Below are 19,848 nucleotides of genomic sequence, written 5' to 3'. Positions count from 1 at the left end.
TGGCAGACTCAGACTGTTAGAAGGGCGGGGGCAAAAAAATAAAAAGGGCACATTCTGCACAACATGGGCCCCACCAGCACGCAAAAAGCTATGATGCATCATGTATGATGAAAATTAGCATTAATTAAAAGGAGATCCAGATCAAAGGTGTTAATGATATGGTACTGACAATTAAAAGTATCGAACCAAACCATCTTGGGGGGTCTGGGGGTGCAAGACACAAAATGACTAGAAAAAGACACAAAATGACTAGAAAAAGACACAAAATGACCAAAAAAGACACAAAATGACCAAAATTGACACAAAATGACTAAAAAAGACAAAATGACCAAAAAAAAGACACAAAATGACTAAAAAAAGACAAAATGACTAGAAAAAGACACAAAATGACCAAAACACAAAATGACTAAAAAAGACAAAATTACCACAAAAAAGACACAAAATGAACAAAAAAATGACACAAAATGACCAAAAATGACACAAAATGACTAAAAAAAGACACAAAATGACTAAAAAAGACACAAGATGATCAAAAATGACACAAAATGATCAAAAAAGACCAAAAAAATACACAAAAAAGACATTTTGGATTCAAATATAAATAATAAGTATAAAGGGGCACCCTAGAGGGCGATCAATATGTTTTTACATGTGTAAAGGGCAGCCAATAAGGCACTTTCTCTCATTTTCACCACTCTAGAGGGCACTTTCGGGCGCTTTTTCAACCACGGAGGCACCAAACAGGAAAAAGGGCTCTAGAAGGGCACTCATTAAGGCACGTTATCGAATTTTCTTGCACTAGAGGGCACATCATCATAATTTATTGTATGAAGGGGCACTTTAGAAGGCACCAAATAATTTTTTTCAGGTTTAAATAAGGCACTTTCTGTCGTTTTCACCACTCTAGAGTGCAGTTTAGCATGCTTTTTCAACCACGGAGGCATGGGGGGGGGGCGGTCTACTCTTTTCTACTCTGGTGATCTGTCCTGTACAACAACATCTATTGCACGTCTGTCCATCCTGGGAGGAGGATCCCTCCTCTGTTTTTTTGAGGAGTTTCCCCTGGCTCATGTGAGGGTCTAAGGAGGTAAATCTGTTTTTGGGCTATATCAATAAAATTGACTTGACTTGACTTGTCTGCAGCTTTTGGTCACAGTCCACCTGCTTTATCTCCACTGTTCATCTCAGCTTCATATTTCCTCTTTCTCAGATGAAAACTGGCGCCATCTGCTGTCAGAAACACACTACTGTATCTTTGCTCAGTGTAATAAGTATGCTGCATATTTCCTCTGTCTCAGGTGTAATGTGTGAACTTTGAGCTCATGTGTGTGTGACTCTTCACCTCTGTCTCCTCTCACAGGGAGAAGATTATCTGCAGCATCCTGCTGCTCCTCAGCCTGACCTCCTGTGTCTCTGGTTAGTTTACTCCTTCACTTTATTATCCACAAAGAAGAAGAAAGTCTGTCTGCTCCTCACTTTCCCTCTCTGTCTCCTCAGCAGGAACATTTGTAGTGAATGTGACTCAGAACTCCTATCAGGAGGAGGAGAACCAGAACATCACACTGGAGTGGACCTTCACCACCAAACCTGAAGCTTCAACCAAACGCCTTTTTTATCTTCTGTCAGCTGTTAGCTGAACTCAGACCTTTATTCCTGTTTCATCTACATGAAGGTGTTGAGGTCCCAGAGACTCAGAATAAACGTTTACTTCTCTGGCATAATTTCACCTAGAGACTCCATTTAAACTTTCAATAGTAGACACAAGTCTTGTGTATCGGTGTATTAATCCACGTTTCGATAGGTCATATAGTTTTTATCAATCCCTGTTCAATGACCATGATCATTTTTGGAGAAATTCTGAGATTATAATGGATGTGTATTGCACGGAATGTTCATGTCACAGTGTTTGACATCATCGCCAGAGTGTAGAGGGAGAGAAAAAATTGTCAAAAAATAAATTTGAAAACTGCGCTCCAGGCCGCAAATTCCACTCTACAGAAATAATTTATACATAGAAACGTAGGAAAATTAGTCTTCTCACTCACAGTTCTCTGGTAAAGCTGTCAGAGTTATAGTTTGGGCGTAGGATGCACTGATGCGACACCAACACGCACCAACAGCCTCATTGGCTCCCATATTAAAAATGCAGGAAGATTTCTGAAAAAGGGGGAGATTTTTCTTAAAAAAACAAACAAATGTAGAAGAACTCAGGACACTCAAAGTGAAGTCGGATCAATGATAGGTATTATGGTTTTGCCAAAAATGCTTTCTGTTCAAGGCCAGAAATTCCAGTCTGTCCACCTCTGCTGTCACTGTGCCGGAACAGGTGTTAGTTAATTCTGTTGATTGCTTTGATCTGATTGCCTTTGATCTTTGATGTGATTACAGTTACAGATACACACACACACACACACACACACACACACATTTTGAGGTTAAAGGGCATAGTTTGAAATCTCTGAAGAATCTCATCATAGTGTACACACACCGGCAGTAGCCACCGTGGCCCTTTCAGAATTTCCCCAGAGAAAATTTTCTAGTTAGGGCCTCGGGGCAATCGCACCGAGCACTGGTCCCATACAGCAATAGCTGTAGGGACCAGTGCTCGGGGCGAAGCACAACTTAACTCTTTAAGCACAACTTAAAGAGTTGCAGGACAAATTATATATCAAAACGTGCGGTTTGATCGGGATCGGTGTGCTATTACTTTTCTCTACAGAATACGAATTTTTCGCGACGTAAGTCGTGAAAAACTGCTCAAAATTTTGCATTGAAATGAATGGGACGGCCGACAAAAAATGAGCGAAAAAGAACAATCATTGGAGATTTTTAAACGTCTACTTCTCCGGCATAATTTCACCCAGAGACTCCATTCAAACTTTAAACAGTAGACACAAGTCTTGTGTATTGGTGTATTAATCCACATTTCGATAGGTCTTATAGTTTTTTATCAATCCCTGTTCAATGACCATGATCATTTTTGGAGAAATTCTGAGATTATAATGGGTGTGTATTGCACGGAATGTTCGTGTCAGAGTGTGTGATGTCATCGCTCAGAGTGTAGAGGGAGAGGTAAAACTGTCAAAAAATAAATTTTAAAACTGCGCTCCAGGCCGCAAATTCCACTCTACAGAAATAATTTATATATAGAAACGTAGGAAAATTTGTCTTCTCACTCACAATCCTCTGGTAAAGCTGTCAGAGTTATAGTTTGGGCGTAAGACGCAGAGATGCAACACCATCACCCACCAACAGCCTCATTGGCTCCCATATTAAAAATGCAGGGAGATTTCGGAAAAAGGGAAAAAAAACTTTTTTTTTAGATCGCTCTAACAAAGCTATTTTTTCATTTTTCTTTAAAAAAATCATATGTAGACGTTCAGGAAGAACTCAGGACGCTCAAAGTGAAGTCGGATCAATGATAGGTATTATGGTTTTGCCAAAAATGCTTTCTGTTCGAGGACAGAAATTTCAGTCTGTCCACCTCTGCTGTCCCTATGCCGGAACAGCTGCAGTTAATTCTGTTGATTGCTTTGATCTGATTGCCTTTGATCTTTGATGTGATTACAGTTACAGATACACACACACACACACACATGCACGTAAGCACGCACACTCCTCACACATGCATACACATGTTTCAAACACACGCACACACACACACACACACACACACACACTAACTTTATGTGATTTTAATTACACAAACACACACACATTTACATTTACATTTAGCAGACGCTTTTATCCAAAGCGACTTACAGGAAGAGTAAAAACAAACACACACACACACACACACACACACACACACACACACACACACACACACTTTGAGGTTAAAGGGCATAGTTTTAAATCTCTGAAGAATCTCATCATAGTGTACACACACCGGCAGTAGCCCCTGTGGCCCTTTCAAAATTTCCCCAGAGGAATTTTTCTAGTTTTATCTGCTACATTTACTTTAAATAGTTGTTCATGTCTGGTCTGAATTATGATCTGATTCATGTGACAAAATCTTGTTTATGTATTTCACGATATTGACAAATGAAGATGTTCGTGTATGTTTTTTTTCTATCTGAATCAAATTGATTTAAATCTTTTTCTAATCAATTCTGCATCATTTTTGAGTTGCTGAAGGATTTTATTAAAATCATTTGCTGCACTGACTGATGGTTAAACTAAATGATTTGTTGTTGTTTATTTTACCACGAATAAAATATTATGCATCTCATGAATAATCATTCAGAGGTCAAATATATGTGTGTGGGTGAGTCCAACTAGAATTGTGTATTGTGTAAAACTAATCAGAATATCAACATTGACTCTAAAAGTGTCATTATGTATTTTGAACAGGAGACATTTAACACTGATTTCACTGTAAACTCGCTGATTGATGTACGACCCTCATCTGACTCAGCACGTTGATAGAGAAAACATGTTCAAATATTCATGTCATGTGTTTATGATTGAGCTGAATATCTGTAAATCACAGCAGCTTGTTTCTATGGTTTATTATTATAGCCATGAATTTACTTCTTCTGTTTAGTTTATATTAGGTTGGTACTATGAATATACCTGAATATGGAGGAGGTTGATTTATGTACACACACACACACACACAGATCTGTAAAGAGAAAATAAAAGAAACTTGAACAGCCTCAACATATTTCAACCCGGCCTTTCTCAAGGAAATGTGGCTTTAAGTGATGTCCTGGCAGGTGTTGACATATACCACATACTGGTGTTGTGTATCACAAGACACTACCAAGTGATTGTATAAACAGTGTAAATGAAGTTATTACAGCAGAGAGGACTGCAGGAGAACACCACAGTAACCACATTCAAACTTTCATTCTCAGTGGAAACTCTGGTTTAAAATAATGACAGATGCTTTTCAAAAAATGTAAACACACCATATAGTCATGCATTTTTTACAAAGAGAGCCACAGAGGAGTCAATAAACATTAAAATGATATGAAACTTGTTATTTTATGTAACTTTATACTTTTACTCCGCTACATTTAGGTGACAGCTTTATTACTTTCAGGTGGAAAACCCCCCAAAAAACATGATCAGCAGAGGTCAAAGTCAAAGACAAAGTCTACATTAGACCAGTTGCTCGGCTTGTTGAACTTCAGGATCATTCCAAAGACACTTGATGAATTCCATGTCTTACACATTTGCGAGGCAAAACATGGAAAAATGTGGGGGTGGCTGTTAAGAATTCTCCAAGTTAGAAATAGGTTTTTGTATTTGTGCTTTTATTCTGAAGTTCTGACGTTTTATTTTGAAAGCAGTGCACGCAGTTCCTTCCTGTCTCACGTTTGCCGATTGACATGTTGTTTGCAGTGGTACGGCAGGCGCTGATGATAAACTGCATTGTACCAGAATACGTCGCTGCACAGTCCTTCAGTTCGTGTGCTTTCTGACTGAAGCCCTGCAGTGGTCAGTTAGACTAAAATCAGCATCAGAGGTCACAATCCTCAACAGGCCCTTTGCACACATACCTGTTCATTGCTTGCTAGTTTTTCGGTCTGTAGTTGTAGTGATGTTGATTGTAGTTCCTTCAAGTTTTTCAGTATTTGTGCGGCATGCAATTCCTCTCACTGTTGGGACCTTGCCACATGTGGACTTTGGTTCATTTGTGGATTTGGACAAACGTGAAGAAAAATGCAGCAGCATTTCTCATTGACTTCTCAAAATTATATCTGGGGTCCATTTTAGAAGAAGAAAGTCTGTCTGCTCCTCACTTTCCCTCTCTGTCTCCTCAGCAGGAACACTTGTAGTGAATGTGACTCAGAGCTCCTATCAGGCAGAGGAGAACCAGAACATCACACTGGAGTGGACCTTCACCACCAAACCTGAAGCTTCACTAGACTTCCTTTTTATCTTCTGTCAGCTGTTAGCTGAACTCAGACCTGTATTCCTGTTTCATCTCCATGAAGGTGTTGAGGTCTCAGAGTCTCAGGATCAACAGTTTACAGGACGAGTCCAGTTGGACGACGACGTCCTCAGAGAAGGACGACTCAGACTTCATGTGTCCAGACTCAGGATCAATGACTCTGGAGATTATTTGTGTGAAGACCTCAATGGGAGAACAAATTTCGAATGGCATCCCAACGTCACTGGTAAGTTGATTCAGTAAAAGTATTTGATAAATGAAAGTTGCAGATGTTTGATTCTTTTACTCAGTAAAAACACTGCAGCACTATGAGGCTGAATTAGATGAGACAGACTGGCTTTCAATCACTGACTTAGAATACGAATATATTTATTCTTTTCAATTAAAAAAAGGTTTCCTCTCCTCCAACCCGCTGAGTTTATTTTCTGTCCTTTCCAGCAGCTGCTGATGAGCCCAAACCTCAGAGACCGACAGTGAGACCACAACCAGAGGCTCGGGGAGATTATTTTCTCTTCAGTGGACTGACAGTGTTACTAGCAGCAGTTCTACTGGTTCTCTGTGGTGGAGTGGGAGGTTTCGGAGCTGGTGTAGTGATTTTATATGTTGCAGCGCACTTATATGGTTTTATTACTGCCAGGTAATAAAGTCATAACCAAAGAAACAACGAGAGACAACCTCTAGGGTTTTCTTAAAGTTTTAGAAAATGAAATATATATATATATATATATATATATATATATGTATATATATATATTCACATAAGATAACTTTTTTATTTCTGTATTGTGCAATTTAAACTGAAATACTCCTTTTTTAATTTGTTTTTATTCGTGCTGCTATTTCTTGTCTGTTATTTCTTTCTTTCATTGTGTTCAAAAGAAAAATCTCAGAGTATCAACAAGTTGTTATTAGTGGTGAGGAGCAGCAGAGGGAGCTCTTTACTGAAGGGAGCTGCTCTGCTTTAGAAAGTCTCACCTGTCTGCAGGTTACAGCTCTCATCATTTACACCATCAGACCTTTAAATGGAGCTGATGATCACAAAGATCTTCTGCTCTCATTTCATCTGCTACATTTACTTTAAATGTTTGTTTCATGTCTGATCTGAATATTGATCCGATCTGCTCGTATTGCAATGCTTCTTTAAAATAAGATATTCATGAGTGTAACTTTTATCTTCTGCATCATGTTTGAGTGGCTGTTGAATTTTATTAAAATATTTTTTCTCTTGTTTGCACAAACTGATTGTTGAACTGAATGATTTGTTAAATTGTTCCCACAAATAAAAATTCATTAAATATACTATATATTGAATTGAGTTATTCAGCTTATAAATAAAACATTCAGAGGTCAAATATATGAAAATTGATCATTTTTATTATTGTCATGGAAACAAACAGCTGAAGATGTTAAAATATTAACAACAAAGAGGATTTGGACAAACAGTCACTCACTCATTGGTTGGACCAATCGCAGCTGACATTGATAGACGAGGGGCGGGACTACACCCTGGACGGCCAATCAGAACAAAGGAATGTTTCTGCTCATCACATGTTTAATATTACAGGTAGAAACTGGTGAAATGGTATTAAACCTGAACTTTATTTCCTTTAGTTGTGATCCTGACGTGGAAGCAGCTGGAAATGAAAAATAAGAACATTGTTCAAACAGGCAGGACTGTAATTCATTTTAATCATATTTGACTGATTTTAGTAAAAATAATTCAGTGGCTATTTCAATGTGCAGTAGATGTTTTTCAGCCGGAGCTGAGTTTCCCTCATTTCAGGGTTAACATACTCAAGGTTTTCAGAAAACCTGCTTTCTGGAACATAATATAGAATATAGGAACGTTATTTATTGTTTATTTTTATTCTATTTATGTACAGTCATGGAAAAAAATATTCGACCACCCTCCAGTTTCTTGTTCATTTTAATGCCTGGTACAACTAAAGGTACATTTGTTTGGACAAATATAATGATAACAACAAAAATAGCCGATTAAAGTTTATTTCAAGAGCTGATATCTGGCCAGATATCAGCTCTTAAAATAAACAAATTTTAGACCAGAATGAACATTTCCATTTTATGACACTTTATACTTATAATCCACTACATATAGCTGACATCTTACGTTATTTTTCAGGGTGACATTTAACATGAACATGTTTTTAAAATGTATGATTATTGAACATTTTTATATTAATAATTAGGTGCTGTTTCCATAGAGCTGCAGAACTTATATATTTACATATATTTTATATATTGCAGTGAAATACAAGGACATAGTGAGGAAAATGTAAAAAGAGCACAAAAAGACCCTGAAACTGAGTGTAGATTAAAGACAGCCACAGCAGGGGGACTGAAGGCTGCAGAAACATAACAAGAGAGAAAAAAGTGACATAAAGCCAACTGTGATGTTCTGGCCAATCACAGCACAGTCACAGAAGTGGGCGTGGCCTAAAGTGGGTTGACACCTTTCTTGTGATGGTGCAGAGAACAGACACAGAGACAAAGAGAGAGAAGAAAAGGAGCAGAAGAGGAGAGTAAACCGCTGCTGGATCCTGTTTCTGAGCAAACATCTGGTGAGTTCACACTTTATTTTCTGCTCTGTTTTCTTTATGTTGTTCTTCTCCTGCAGCTGTTAACCTTTCTCCTTCTTGTTGACACGGGAAGTTCTTCTTCTGGACTTTAGATCACGCTGTGTGTTGTAGAGTTCAGTGCTTACTGAAGTGCTTTTAATGTGAGCTGCAATGAGATTACGCTTGATACATTGTTGAGTACACCAGTTGTACTCCTCCGAGTTGTTGATGGAGCAGAGAGAGCAGACGAGGAGACGGTGGAAGAGTCAAACGAAAACACTTTAGTGTTTTCTTCAAGCGCAGTTCATGAAGTGCGGAGCTCAGTTCAATACATACATCAACCAGTACATACGAAAAGGCTGCTCGATGTCTAGTTCTGTGTGTTTTTATAACAAACTCCACTAAGTCTCCTCCTTCCCTGCAAGGTTACTGTCCTTGACCCTGCGTATGTGTTTACCTCCATATTAGGCCGTAACCAACTGTCTCTTTTTGTCTGTTTAACTAACTGTCTCTTTTTGTCTGTTTCTCGTCTCTGGGTATCGCCTCATTCTCTCGGGGGGTCTCCTGTTGAGGCCCCCCTCCCCCGGGTGTACATAGTGTCCCATAAAACTATGTGTCTCTCTGCTCGTGTTTCAACATATAAGATGTGTCATGAGTTTATTCTTCAACACTTATTTCTTAATACTTCTTTTATTCACTCAAGCTTATGTTACCTTTAATGCTGTTTGGTTAATGCTGCCTCTTTAATGCTTCTGATTATTTTCTTATAGTAGCTTGTTTACAATCCCACAACATAAAGATCAGATACGACATTTCTGCAGTGGTGCTGTCCGCCGATGAGGATATAAATAAATATATAAACATATTGTCAAGTAATCTGAAGGTTATTTGAGATCCCTAATAGCCATACACCAACAAAATGGTATGAGACTGGAAAACCAAGGGACTTACCAGCATAATAGCAGCTGGAGAAATCGGTACTTCCCTAACATGATGTAATACACAAGGGCACTGTGACTCTGAGGTGATTTTTATTATAAAAGATGATGATCTGTTATATGCATGACATTGTATTGATTGCTGTTGATCCGACATAATGGAAGTGGAAATGATTGCACTAAATGAAGTGAGTAATGATTTTTATGTGTAATGATATATTAATATGTTGATGTGATTAAATTATTTAACTGTTGAGTTAAAGTGGATCGCCTCGGCTGAAGACCGTTTTTCGGGCAGTGCGTTTTAAGTTGCTTGGCCAGGCAACTTTTCCCGTTTTCCTCTCCAAATTGGATGGATCACAATTCCCAGCTACAGCTTCAATTATCATAGGAAAGTCAGGTTTAGGGTAACACAAATCAAACATTAATCATTTTATTATTATAAACTTTTGAATTTGATCTGTAATCAACTATTGAATTATTATATGCTGTATGCTTGCACCTTGCTATATTATCAATAAATCCTCAATTGCATTTAAAGTGAAGTAGTGGACATTATATTTTTAAATCTTTTGTTATTGTAAGGTTGTGTGTTTAAACAAGGTTCTAACAGGTTAACTCTAGCCAATTAAATTAAACTTGTCCTTGGAGCTTTTATTCTCAGCTACTAAAACTAACCTAGCAATTCACCAAGTGCACAGATCGTTTAGAGGAGAGCTGCCAGCGTGGTGTCTGTGGTTTATGGGTTAAAAAGGTTGAAAAAGATGGTAATGAAAAGTTGATAGTGGTTGTATGTAAAATGATGTTAAAATGTTGATGTGACTTGATGAAACAACTGTTGAAATGAATGCAATAATAATCAGTTAAACAACTGGATTGATCGTTATAAATGTTGATGACTGTGTTAAAAAGAAGGAAGTGAGACAGGGTGAAGCAAGTAGAAAAGGGGAACTCAAAAGAAACAAGGACAAGCTGAGACATGTTGTACGTGTTGAACGTGTTAAGCTGACAGAGACACGTGAAGGAGAAGTGAGAGGGAAAGTCCAAGAGATCAGGCCATTGCAAACTTAAATTATCGGAAAGAAGATTTAACCAATGAAAGGACTGGTGAGGAGTGGCAATGAGGTGATGCTCTGAAAGAAGGAGCGGCAGAGCATAGAAGCTGCAACACAAGAGGAATAGGGGTTATTCTTCACGGGGAGCTTCAAGACTCTTCAACCGACTCTCAGGATCTGAGACGACGCCTGAACGACCACATCGGGAGATAGGACTCTGATTCCACAAGCAAGAAGAAGACTGTAGTGGCAAACATAGATCTTAATTCTAAAGCCACTCAATGTATTAGCAGTAGGCTGGTACAGCTGGCTCGACTCGTATGTTACTGTTTTGTGTTCCTTAATTACTCACAAACCACCGGAGAGTCAGGTCGTAGTTTTGTTGTTTTATTTCTCATTGCTGAATCCAGTTATTTCCATTAATACACACATCATTCCAAGCTTCTCTTGGTTTTCACAACGGTCCACAAACATCAGGAAGTAACTGTAACATCTCAAAAGAACAGTAACATCTGAAAATGACGGTCAAAAAACCTTTTTTCCCTGTACCTCTTAGCGCTCTGCTAATCCACGTTTTTACCTTTTAGCAAGTCCTTCAGAATAATAATGCGCATGAGCAGCGCCTACTTCAGGTGCTGTGGTATATTTGACAACTATACAATAAAGGGCAATAATGTCATAACACAACCAAAATCAATATAAAACAGGTGTAATCTACAGTAAAAATCTCAACTTTCTTTAACATAATATTGGCTCCTACATGACAGATTAAGGACGCTTACATCAAGAAAGAAGATTTCCAAATTGACGGGTGAAGATGAGAGACAAGTGATAAGAAGAATAACCATTCCAACACCAGTCGATGAAGGATTAAAGGATTTTACTTTCTTAAGCTCTTACTGTCGCCAGGACCAACGGACCGGTCAAAGATCACTCTGACTTTGGACAAAGTGGAGAGCCTCGGCTGAGGCCTGAAGCCAGACGGTTTGATAGAGTAGCTTGGCCAGGCAACGCTCCCGTCTCCTTCTCCAAATCTGCAGGATTAATTCCCAGCTACAGCTTCATTCAGCACAGGCAGTTAGGGTATTAGGGTACGACATTAAACAGACGATAATCATTTTATTACTGGGATTTTTGAGTGTAATCAATTTTGGATCAATTCATGTTGTATGCTTGCACCTTGCTATTTTATCAATACATTTTCAATTGCATTTAAAGTGGAGTAGTGGACCTTAGATCTTTGAATCTTCTGGTATTAAGAGGTGGTGTGTAATAACAAGGTTCTTATTGGTTACGCTAGCCAAAGAAATTAAACTTATCCTTGGGTCTTATATTCCTAGCCACTAAAGTTAACCTAGCGATTCACCAAGTGCATAGATCAGTAAGAGGAGAGCTGCCATTAAAGGGACGCGGCTAGCGTGGTATCCATTCCAGGGTTATTTGACAGGTGCCATTCTGGAGTAAGCATGATAGGTGTCCGGACCGAGACAGTCAGAAGCGAGGCGAGTCTCCTCCACACCAGCTTGAGTTCTAAGTTCCCAAAATACCTACTGAGATAATATCCATAGGATAAGGGATCTGTCCCCTTAGTGGAGAGCTGGTCCAGAAGCCCCTACACAAGAGCAATCTCTGGGATCAAACAATGGCTCAGGATGTTCATGTTTATTCAGGATATATATGTTTCTATATTTATTTATATCCTCATCGTGTGTCTCTGTTTGTTGACTTCACAGCTCATCTGTGTCACAAGACACTTCTGACTCCAGGACGTACGTCTGAAAGAAGAAGAAGAAGAAGAAGAATGAGTCCTCCAAGAAAGGTCAGATCACTCTAATGAACTTGAGTTTGTATTTGTTTTTTTTTCAATTCTGTTCTCTTTACTTTAGATATAATCTCCTCTTTAGACCCTGTAGTATTAGTGTTTTATTAGTAGTATTAATATTTTACAAGATCAGTTTTTCAATTATTTTAAATATTTGAAAAACTGATTAAAATATGATATGGATAGTTTTTAGTTATAGTTTAACATTTGTTTTGAATAAAATATTATTCAAATATAATATGATTATTTAATTCAGATTTCTAAATATAGGATATTGTGTACATTTTTTAATTAGTATTGTAATATTATTAAAGGGATTAAAAAAATAAATACAATATAAAAATTTTACTTTTTGTTCAACAAGATATATGAATATTATTTAATTATTATTATTATGTAGAGTATTATTAAACATAGTATATACATATATTATAGTATATACTTCATAATGTCCATCCAACTGTCCCATAGAGACTCATGAGAACTGGGAACAGACATTTCTAGAAGAAAAACACAGTTTTCTAACCTGCAATGTTGCTCACATTTTTTTTGCTACAGACATTAAACGTACATCAACGTGTTCAAGGGAGATTTATCTCTCTGATGAGACTAATATTTTGTTGTTAGGACTTAGGTTTTTGAGAAAACAAGAGCAGTTTGAGAGGTGTGATTTCCATGAAATTACTTTATCAGCTGTTAGATATCAGCTGATAGTCTGTGCCCCTCCCCTCTCCGCTCATCACCATAGCAACCAGCCAGCATGAGTGAGCCAGGACAGGATGACCCAGGTCTTCAAAATAAAAACCCATAAAGTAACTACATCTAATAGTGTGGGTGCCTTTGATCTCATTGGCTTACTTTAACTCATAAAAGCATATTACTATGTCAAACAATATGGGAATAAATGAATCAAATCTGCATTGATGGACAGGAAAAGTTTTATTCAGCAGGCAGATTAAAACATACAGATTATGATGAGACTAGGAAACTATAGTAAATGTGTTATTTACTTTTTTTGGTATTTGTGATGCTCATGAGTAAATATGAATCACATAGAATGATTTTAAGTAATTTCAATTTCTTTGTATAAATGTGTATTTATTTTTATTGCAACAATCCAAAAGAATCACAGATACTCCAGAATACTCCAGAATTATTTAATGTACTGCTTGTCAAAAAATACGCTGAAAGGAAAATATTACTTATTAACATTGACTTGAACATTGAGGGTTATGTTGTACAGACATGCTCTAAATATTACTGATGGTTTTAGATAGCTTGCTTCACCATAGCATCTCACTCAAACTCTCTCTTTTTCTTTTTGTCTGTTGCTATAGAAACAGGGAGAACGAGAGGGACTCAAACATCACCGCTGTCAGCTCTGTGAGAAATCTTTCACAACAGCTGGACGCCTGAAGGTTCACCAATGGGTTCACACTGGAGAGAAACCGTACAGCTGTGACCAGTGTGGGAACGCTTTCACCACGACACAGGGCCTGAGAGAACATCAACGCATTCACACTGGAGAGAAGCCATACAGCTGTGACCAGTGTGGGAGCGCTTTCACCACGGCACGGAGCCTGAGAAAACATCAACGTGTTCACACTGGAGAGAAACCGTACAGCTGTGACCAGTGTGGGAACGCTTTCACCACGGCACGGAGCCTGAGAAAACATCAACGTGTTCACACTGGAGAGAAACCGTACAGCTGTGACCAGTGTGGAAGTACTTTTTCACAAAGTGGAGGCCTTAATGTTCACCGACGTGTTCACACTGGAGAGAAACCGTACAGCTGTGACCAGTGTGAAAAAACTTTTTCGCGATTGAGTCACCTTGTTGCTCACCAACGTGTTCACACTGGAGAGAAGCCCTACAGCTGTGACCAGTGTGGGAACGCTTTCACTACGTCAGGGAGCCTGAGACAACATCAACGTGTTCACACTGGAGAGAAACCATACTGTTGTGACAAATGTGGGAAAACTTTTTCACAAAGTAATAACCTTGATGCTCACCGACGTGTTCACACTGGAGAGAAACCGTACTGGTGTGACCAATGTGGGAAAACATTTTCTGAGATGAGTATCCTTAAAAAACACCAACGCATTCACACAAAGTCTTCTTAAGCCTTTTTAGAGCCAAGCTAGCTATTTCTTCATGCCTCCTCTTCATGTGCTGTGTTATTATATTCTGAGCTTCCCTCTGAAACTAAAGACTGACAGCAGTAACTGAGACTGACTGAGGTGGTTTGATCCAGTGAGGAGGAAGAGGAGATGAATAAACAGAGACCCAAAATAGTTCAAACTTTGAACAAACCTTTATTCTTGTGGAATTCTGATAAAATCAATCTATAATTTTAAACATTGATCTGTTGTTACTGTCATTCTCAGAATCAACATGGTCATTATTATTAATTATCTGACTCCAGGAAGATAATAAATATCATTAAACCCTGCACAGCCTATAATCAGTGCGGGAATGTAACTTATTTCATTTACTCAAGTACTGTAATGGTAGTTGTACTTAGTTGAATAATAATGATTTTACCCCTGGAGATTTAACATGAAATAAAAATGTTTAAATGTACAATTATTGAAGATTCTTTCATGAATCCAGGATTAAACACCTATTTAGTTATACTGCGATACAATTTATAATTTTTATTTTATTTCAATTTGTTGACTTGTATTTTTAATCTTGCCATATATATTGATGGGGATATATTAATTTGATCTACTCTGTATCTAGTAAACTCTGTAACTTCAGTTCCTTTGAGTTAAGTGCTCCACGTCCGCAGTGTTTGCATTACTGCTGGAAAACATGTTTATATGTCTGGATCAATACAGATGTTCACATCTGCACTGACTCACCAAACATGGATCATCACACGTCTCCAGCTTGGAGGGACAAAGTGCGTCTCTCTTCAAATAACATCTGCGTGCCATCGGACCATCAACTCAATGAATTCTTGTAACTTGGTCAGATCTTCTTGATCCTATTTGGCTGATAGAACTCTGTCCCTATCCAGCTGAACAGTGTGATGTGACTCTGTACATGATTGATATTCTTGTCTGACTTGTATCCTCATCATAATCGTTGTATTTTTTCTATGTATTATCTTGTATTAAAATTACTTAAAGAAAAGCATGTTTTAATAGTTTTATTTCTCACCCAGTCATTCATTAAATTCCTCAATAAATTAGTACATAACAGCATATTCTGTAGTTAAAATGAGCCCTATGCTGACAACAGTAAAATGCTGCTCACATGAAGCAGCTCCTTCGTCTGGATTTTAATGTTTCTTAATATTACCGTCAGTGGAAGAAAATGAGCTGAACTCGGCTCTTTATAATGTGTCAGTTTTGCATTTCCTCTTAATGCTTTTATTGTTTTATATAAAGTACTTTGAATGTTCGTTGTCTTTCCCCTGTTAGCACACACTTTACAAAAGGGGAAACAAAACCATGTAGATGTGTTTGTCATGGAGATTAAACAGTATGAAGAAAATATATAATATTGTTAGTTAACTGGTGTATAATTGGCAATTGTATAATTTTGCTTCTCTTTCTGGAAACAAGATGTTTTTACATCCTGTCTATAGTTAAATGTTTTAATCAATTTTAAATTAAAATATGTTATTATTTCAGGTGGAGGGTGGCCACAACTGCATTTCATTTTGCAAATCTTATGTTGTGAAAATAAAGCTGAACCGAGAACACTGAACTTGTGGTTTCAAATAATTCTCATGCAGACCCTTTGTGTTTCTAACATAGGGCAGTCCGTGGCCTAGAGGTGAGGAACCAGGCTGCTAACTGGAGGGTCGCTGGTTTGAATCTGACACTGATGATCCTAAATAGATACTTTCCATATTTATCACTCTGAAGTTCTTAAAATGTCCTCTCAGTATATGTCAGACGGGGAGAAATCTCTCTTGCCTCTGATAGTATAAAAAACATCTGTTATTATTGTCCGTCGGCGAGGTGAGCCTCTGGTCTTGTGTGTTTGGTATCCTTGGTGACGTTGAGGGATTCCCTCTGCACTGAAATGGACCAAAGGACCAAATATGGTTATGTAGGTCAGCGGAACTCCAGGGAGGCGGGGCTACACGATAGAAATGCCTCGGTGTCTTTGGAGGAGGATGGATTCATTTCTAAGACCAGACACTTGACACTTTGTCATTTTGATTGTGGGATTGTAACAACACAAGGTAATGTATGAATATATTTCTATTGTTGTCATTTTATCAATCCTGCTGTACAGATTTAGTATGTGACGAACTTTAACAGATGAAGAGACATTTTAACACTTTCATCAATCTGACAGCTTTTCTTTATGAAAGAAGAATGAAAGAAGGTATGAGAAGTTTTTGATGCTTATGTTAGTTTAAATTAGATTGTTTATAGGAAATGCAAAACTGACACATTATAAAGAGCCAGAAGACTTAAAATAAGAACAAGTTACAGAAACACAATGTCATTCAACCATCTGAACCCCAGAGGTGGCCATGTTTTTATTTTTTATTTTTTACCAATTCACCAAAAATAGACTGTTTATCGAAGCAAGGAACTGTGAAAACAGGCATTATTCTAGAAATGATTCAGACAGTCCTTTCACGGATTACAACAAACTGTCATTTGACGTCACCAGACTCAGAGCAGCGGGACTTCACATACATGCCAAGTAAAAAAGCTGCAGGAGCCACGATTAAAATCACCACAACTGCTGTTATGGAGACCTTGGCACAAGTTCCCATTGACAAGTGAGAATGAAATGAAAAAAACAAACAGTAACTAAGTTTGGACACACTGTGCTGATACAATGTGAGATATTTACAGGTCGCGGCGGGCGGAGGCTCGTCTGATCCGGTTGGACTGGAGGAGCATGCTCAATGGTAAATGGACCTGCACTTATATAGCGCTTTTCTAGTCGCTTTGCGACCACTCAAACAACTCACTACAGACAGACTCATTCACCCGTTCACACACACATTCATACTGGTGGCAGAGGCTGCCCTGAACGGTGCCACCTGCCACCAGCAGCAATTCATTCACACACTGATGAACGCAGCATCGGGAGACATTTGGGGTTCAGTATCTTGTTCAAGGACACTTGGACATGTAGGCTGCCATGGTCAGGGATCGAACCGGGATTGTGTTTTACACAGGACAGTTGTTGTTAATATTTTAATATCTTCAGCCGTTTGTGTATCCATGACGATTAAAATGATCTATTTTCATATATTTGACCTCTGAATGTTTTATTTATAAGATGAATAACTTATGAAATAAAAAACAGTATATTGAATGCATTTTTATTTGTGGAACAATATAACAAATCATTTGGTTCAACAGTCAGTTAGAGCAGCAAATTATTTTAATAAAATCCTTCAGCAGCTCAAAAAATGCAGAATTCATTAGAAAAACATCGAAATCCTAAAAGCAACTTTTCACAAGTTAAATGTCTTCATTTATCAATATGTAGAATAGAAGAAACATGAGTTTTAGTCACATGAACAGATGATCAGTGAGAGATGTCCCTTCAGTAAAGAGCTCCTCTGCTGCTCCTCATCAGTAATAACAGTGGGAACGACTCAGAGCTTTTCTATCAGCACACAGTGAAATACTGACAGTATATAACAGACAAGAAATAATGAGAATAGATCAAAGCCAGGTCTAACAAACAGAAATCAAACATTTCACTATAAAGTGCACATTAGAGGAATAAAATGTTTGAATGAAAGCTGAATATATAAACTGTGGACAGAAGATCAGAAGTTTGACAGTTTTCATGCTGTCAGACAGTAAAGCAGCTTCACTGTGAAAACTAACACATGAAGAAGAGAAACAGCAGGTTTGATCATTTATACAGATTATAAACAAAAGCATCACTTCCTGTGAGTCACTACAGTTCCATGACAGAACACATGAAGTTTAGAAATGTCAACAGTTCAGGTTGAATTAAATGTAATCTTGATATTTTTGTACTTGAAAACTGATTCTGAATCAAGAATAAAGTGATTTTGAGGAAATATCACAATTCTAAGCATCGTCTTGGTTATTTTTTTTTAATGGAAGGTAAAACTAGACAACAATGTTCAGTTTATTTCTATGATTCTTTGGGCGATTTTGTCATGATTTCTCTCGTCTGGTCTGGAAGCATCAAAGTTGTTGTTATTGATATCTGCTGATGTGTTCTGACTTACAGTTTGATGACCTGCCAGACAACTATTCTGTCCGTGGTAGAACATTTAATTTGTTCAAGTAGTTGGTGGAACAGTTAACTCTACTTCACCTGGTGGACTGTAACTTTTATCAAATCCACCTCTGAAGCAGAAAGCTTGTTTTTTACGCAGAAAGTAACAGAAACAAAGAGTGAACAGAGCTGCTGCTGTCAGTCCCAGTCCACAGTAGAGGCAGATCATTGCTGGACTCTCTGGTTGTGGTCTTGGTGTGTTTGGTGTCTCAGGTTGGGGCCGATCCCTCGCTGCTGCAAAGACAACAAACACATCTGACTCATTCATGTCAAGAAAAACATTTGACTGGAAAAGTGTCAGGATTATTAAAGTCCTCAATGATTTTCTTGTCAGATTTTTTTTCCAGAAAGTTCTACTGAATCAACTTACCAGTGACGTTGATCTGCCATTTGGAAATATTTCTCCAATAGAGGTCTTCACACACATAAAGTCCAGAGTCATTGATCCTGAGTCTGGACACATGAAGTCTGAGTCGTCCTTCTCTGAGGACGTCTTTGTCAAACTGGACTCGTCCTGCAAACTGTTGATCCTGAGACTGTGAGACCTCAACACCTTTATCTAGAAGAATCAGGACTAAAGTTCTGAGTTTAATGAACAGCCGGCAGCCGATAAAAAGGTGTTTGGTTGAAGCTTCAGGTTTGGTGGTGAAGGTCCACTCCAGTGTGATGTTCTGGTTCTCCTCTGCCTGATAGGAGCTCTGAGTCACATTCACTACAAATGTTCCTGCTGAGGAGACAGAGAGGGAAAGTGAGGAGCAGACAGACTTTCTTCTTCTTTGTGGATAATAAAGTGAAGGAGTAAACTAACCAGAGACACAGGAGGTCAGGCTGAGGAGCAGCAGGATGCTGCAGATCATCTTCTCCCTGTGAGAGGAGACAGAGGTGAAGAGTCACACACACATGAGCTCAAAGTTCACACATTACACCTGAGACAGAGGAAATATGCAGCATACTTATTACACTGAGCAAAGATACAGTAGTGTGATTCTGACACTAGATGGCGCCAGTTTTCATCTGAGAAAGAGGATGGGATGGGGAGAGGTTTGAGGAGCAGGAGTTCTGGGAGTGGCACATGCAGTAGGTAATGAAGCTCCACCATTGGTACTTGTACTTTACTTGAGTACTTCTATTTGATATAACTTTATACTTTTACTCCACTACATTTAGCTGACAGCTTTAGTTACTTTGAGGTCAAAGTTTATCATGGAAAAAAAGATCAATTTAAAGAGATTATGCATTTTTAATAATAAATAAAACCACATTAACTGCATATCAAGTCATAAAAAATAACCCTATCTGGACAACA

General features: G+C 38.1%; 1 protein-coding gene across 1 annotated transcript in view; it reads left to right on the top strand.

Annotated features, from left to right (window-relative positions):
• The window catches only part of LOC131989471 (zinc finger protein 431-like), a 191,578-nt gene that overhangs the window by 54,444 nt on the left and 117,286 nt on the right, over positions 1 to 19,848 (top strand). The window contains exon 6 of the mRNA XM_059354704.1: positions 13,662 to 14,406. Within this exon, the coding sequence (XP_059210687.1) occupies positions 13,662 to 14,406 (745 nt within the window). The remainder of the gene's footprint in view (positions 1 to 13,661; positions 14,407 to 19,848) is intronic.

This window comes from Centropristis striata, chromosome 17, assembly GCF_030273125.1.
Source record: "Centropristis striata isolate RG_2023a ecotype Rhode Island chromosome 17, C.striata_1.0, whole genome shotgun sequence".
Taxonomy (NCBI): Eukaryota; Metazoa; Chordata; class Actinopteri; order Perciformes; family Serranidae; genus Centropristis; species Centropristis striata.
Note: the sequence above shows the minus strand (reverse complement) of the source record. Positions and strands in the feature narration are given on the sequence as shown.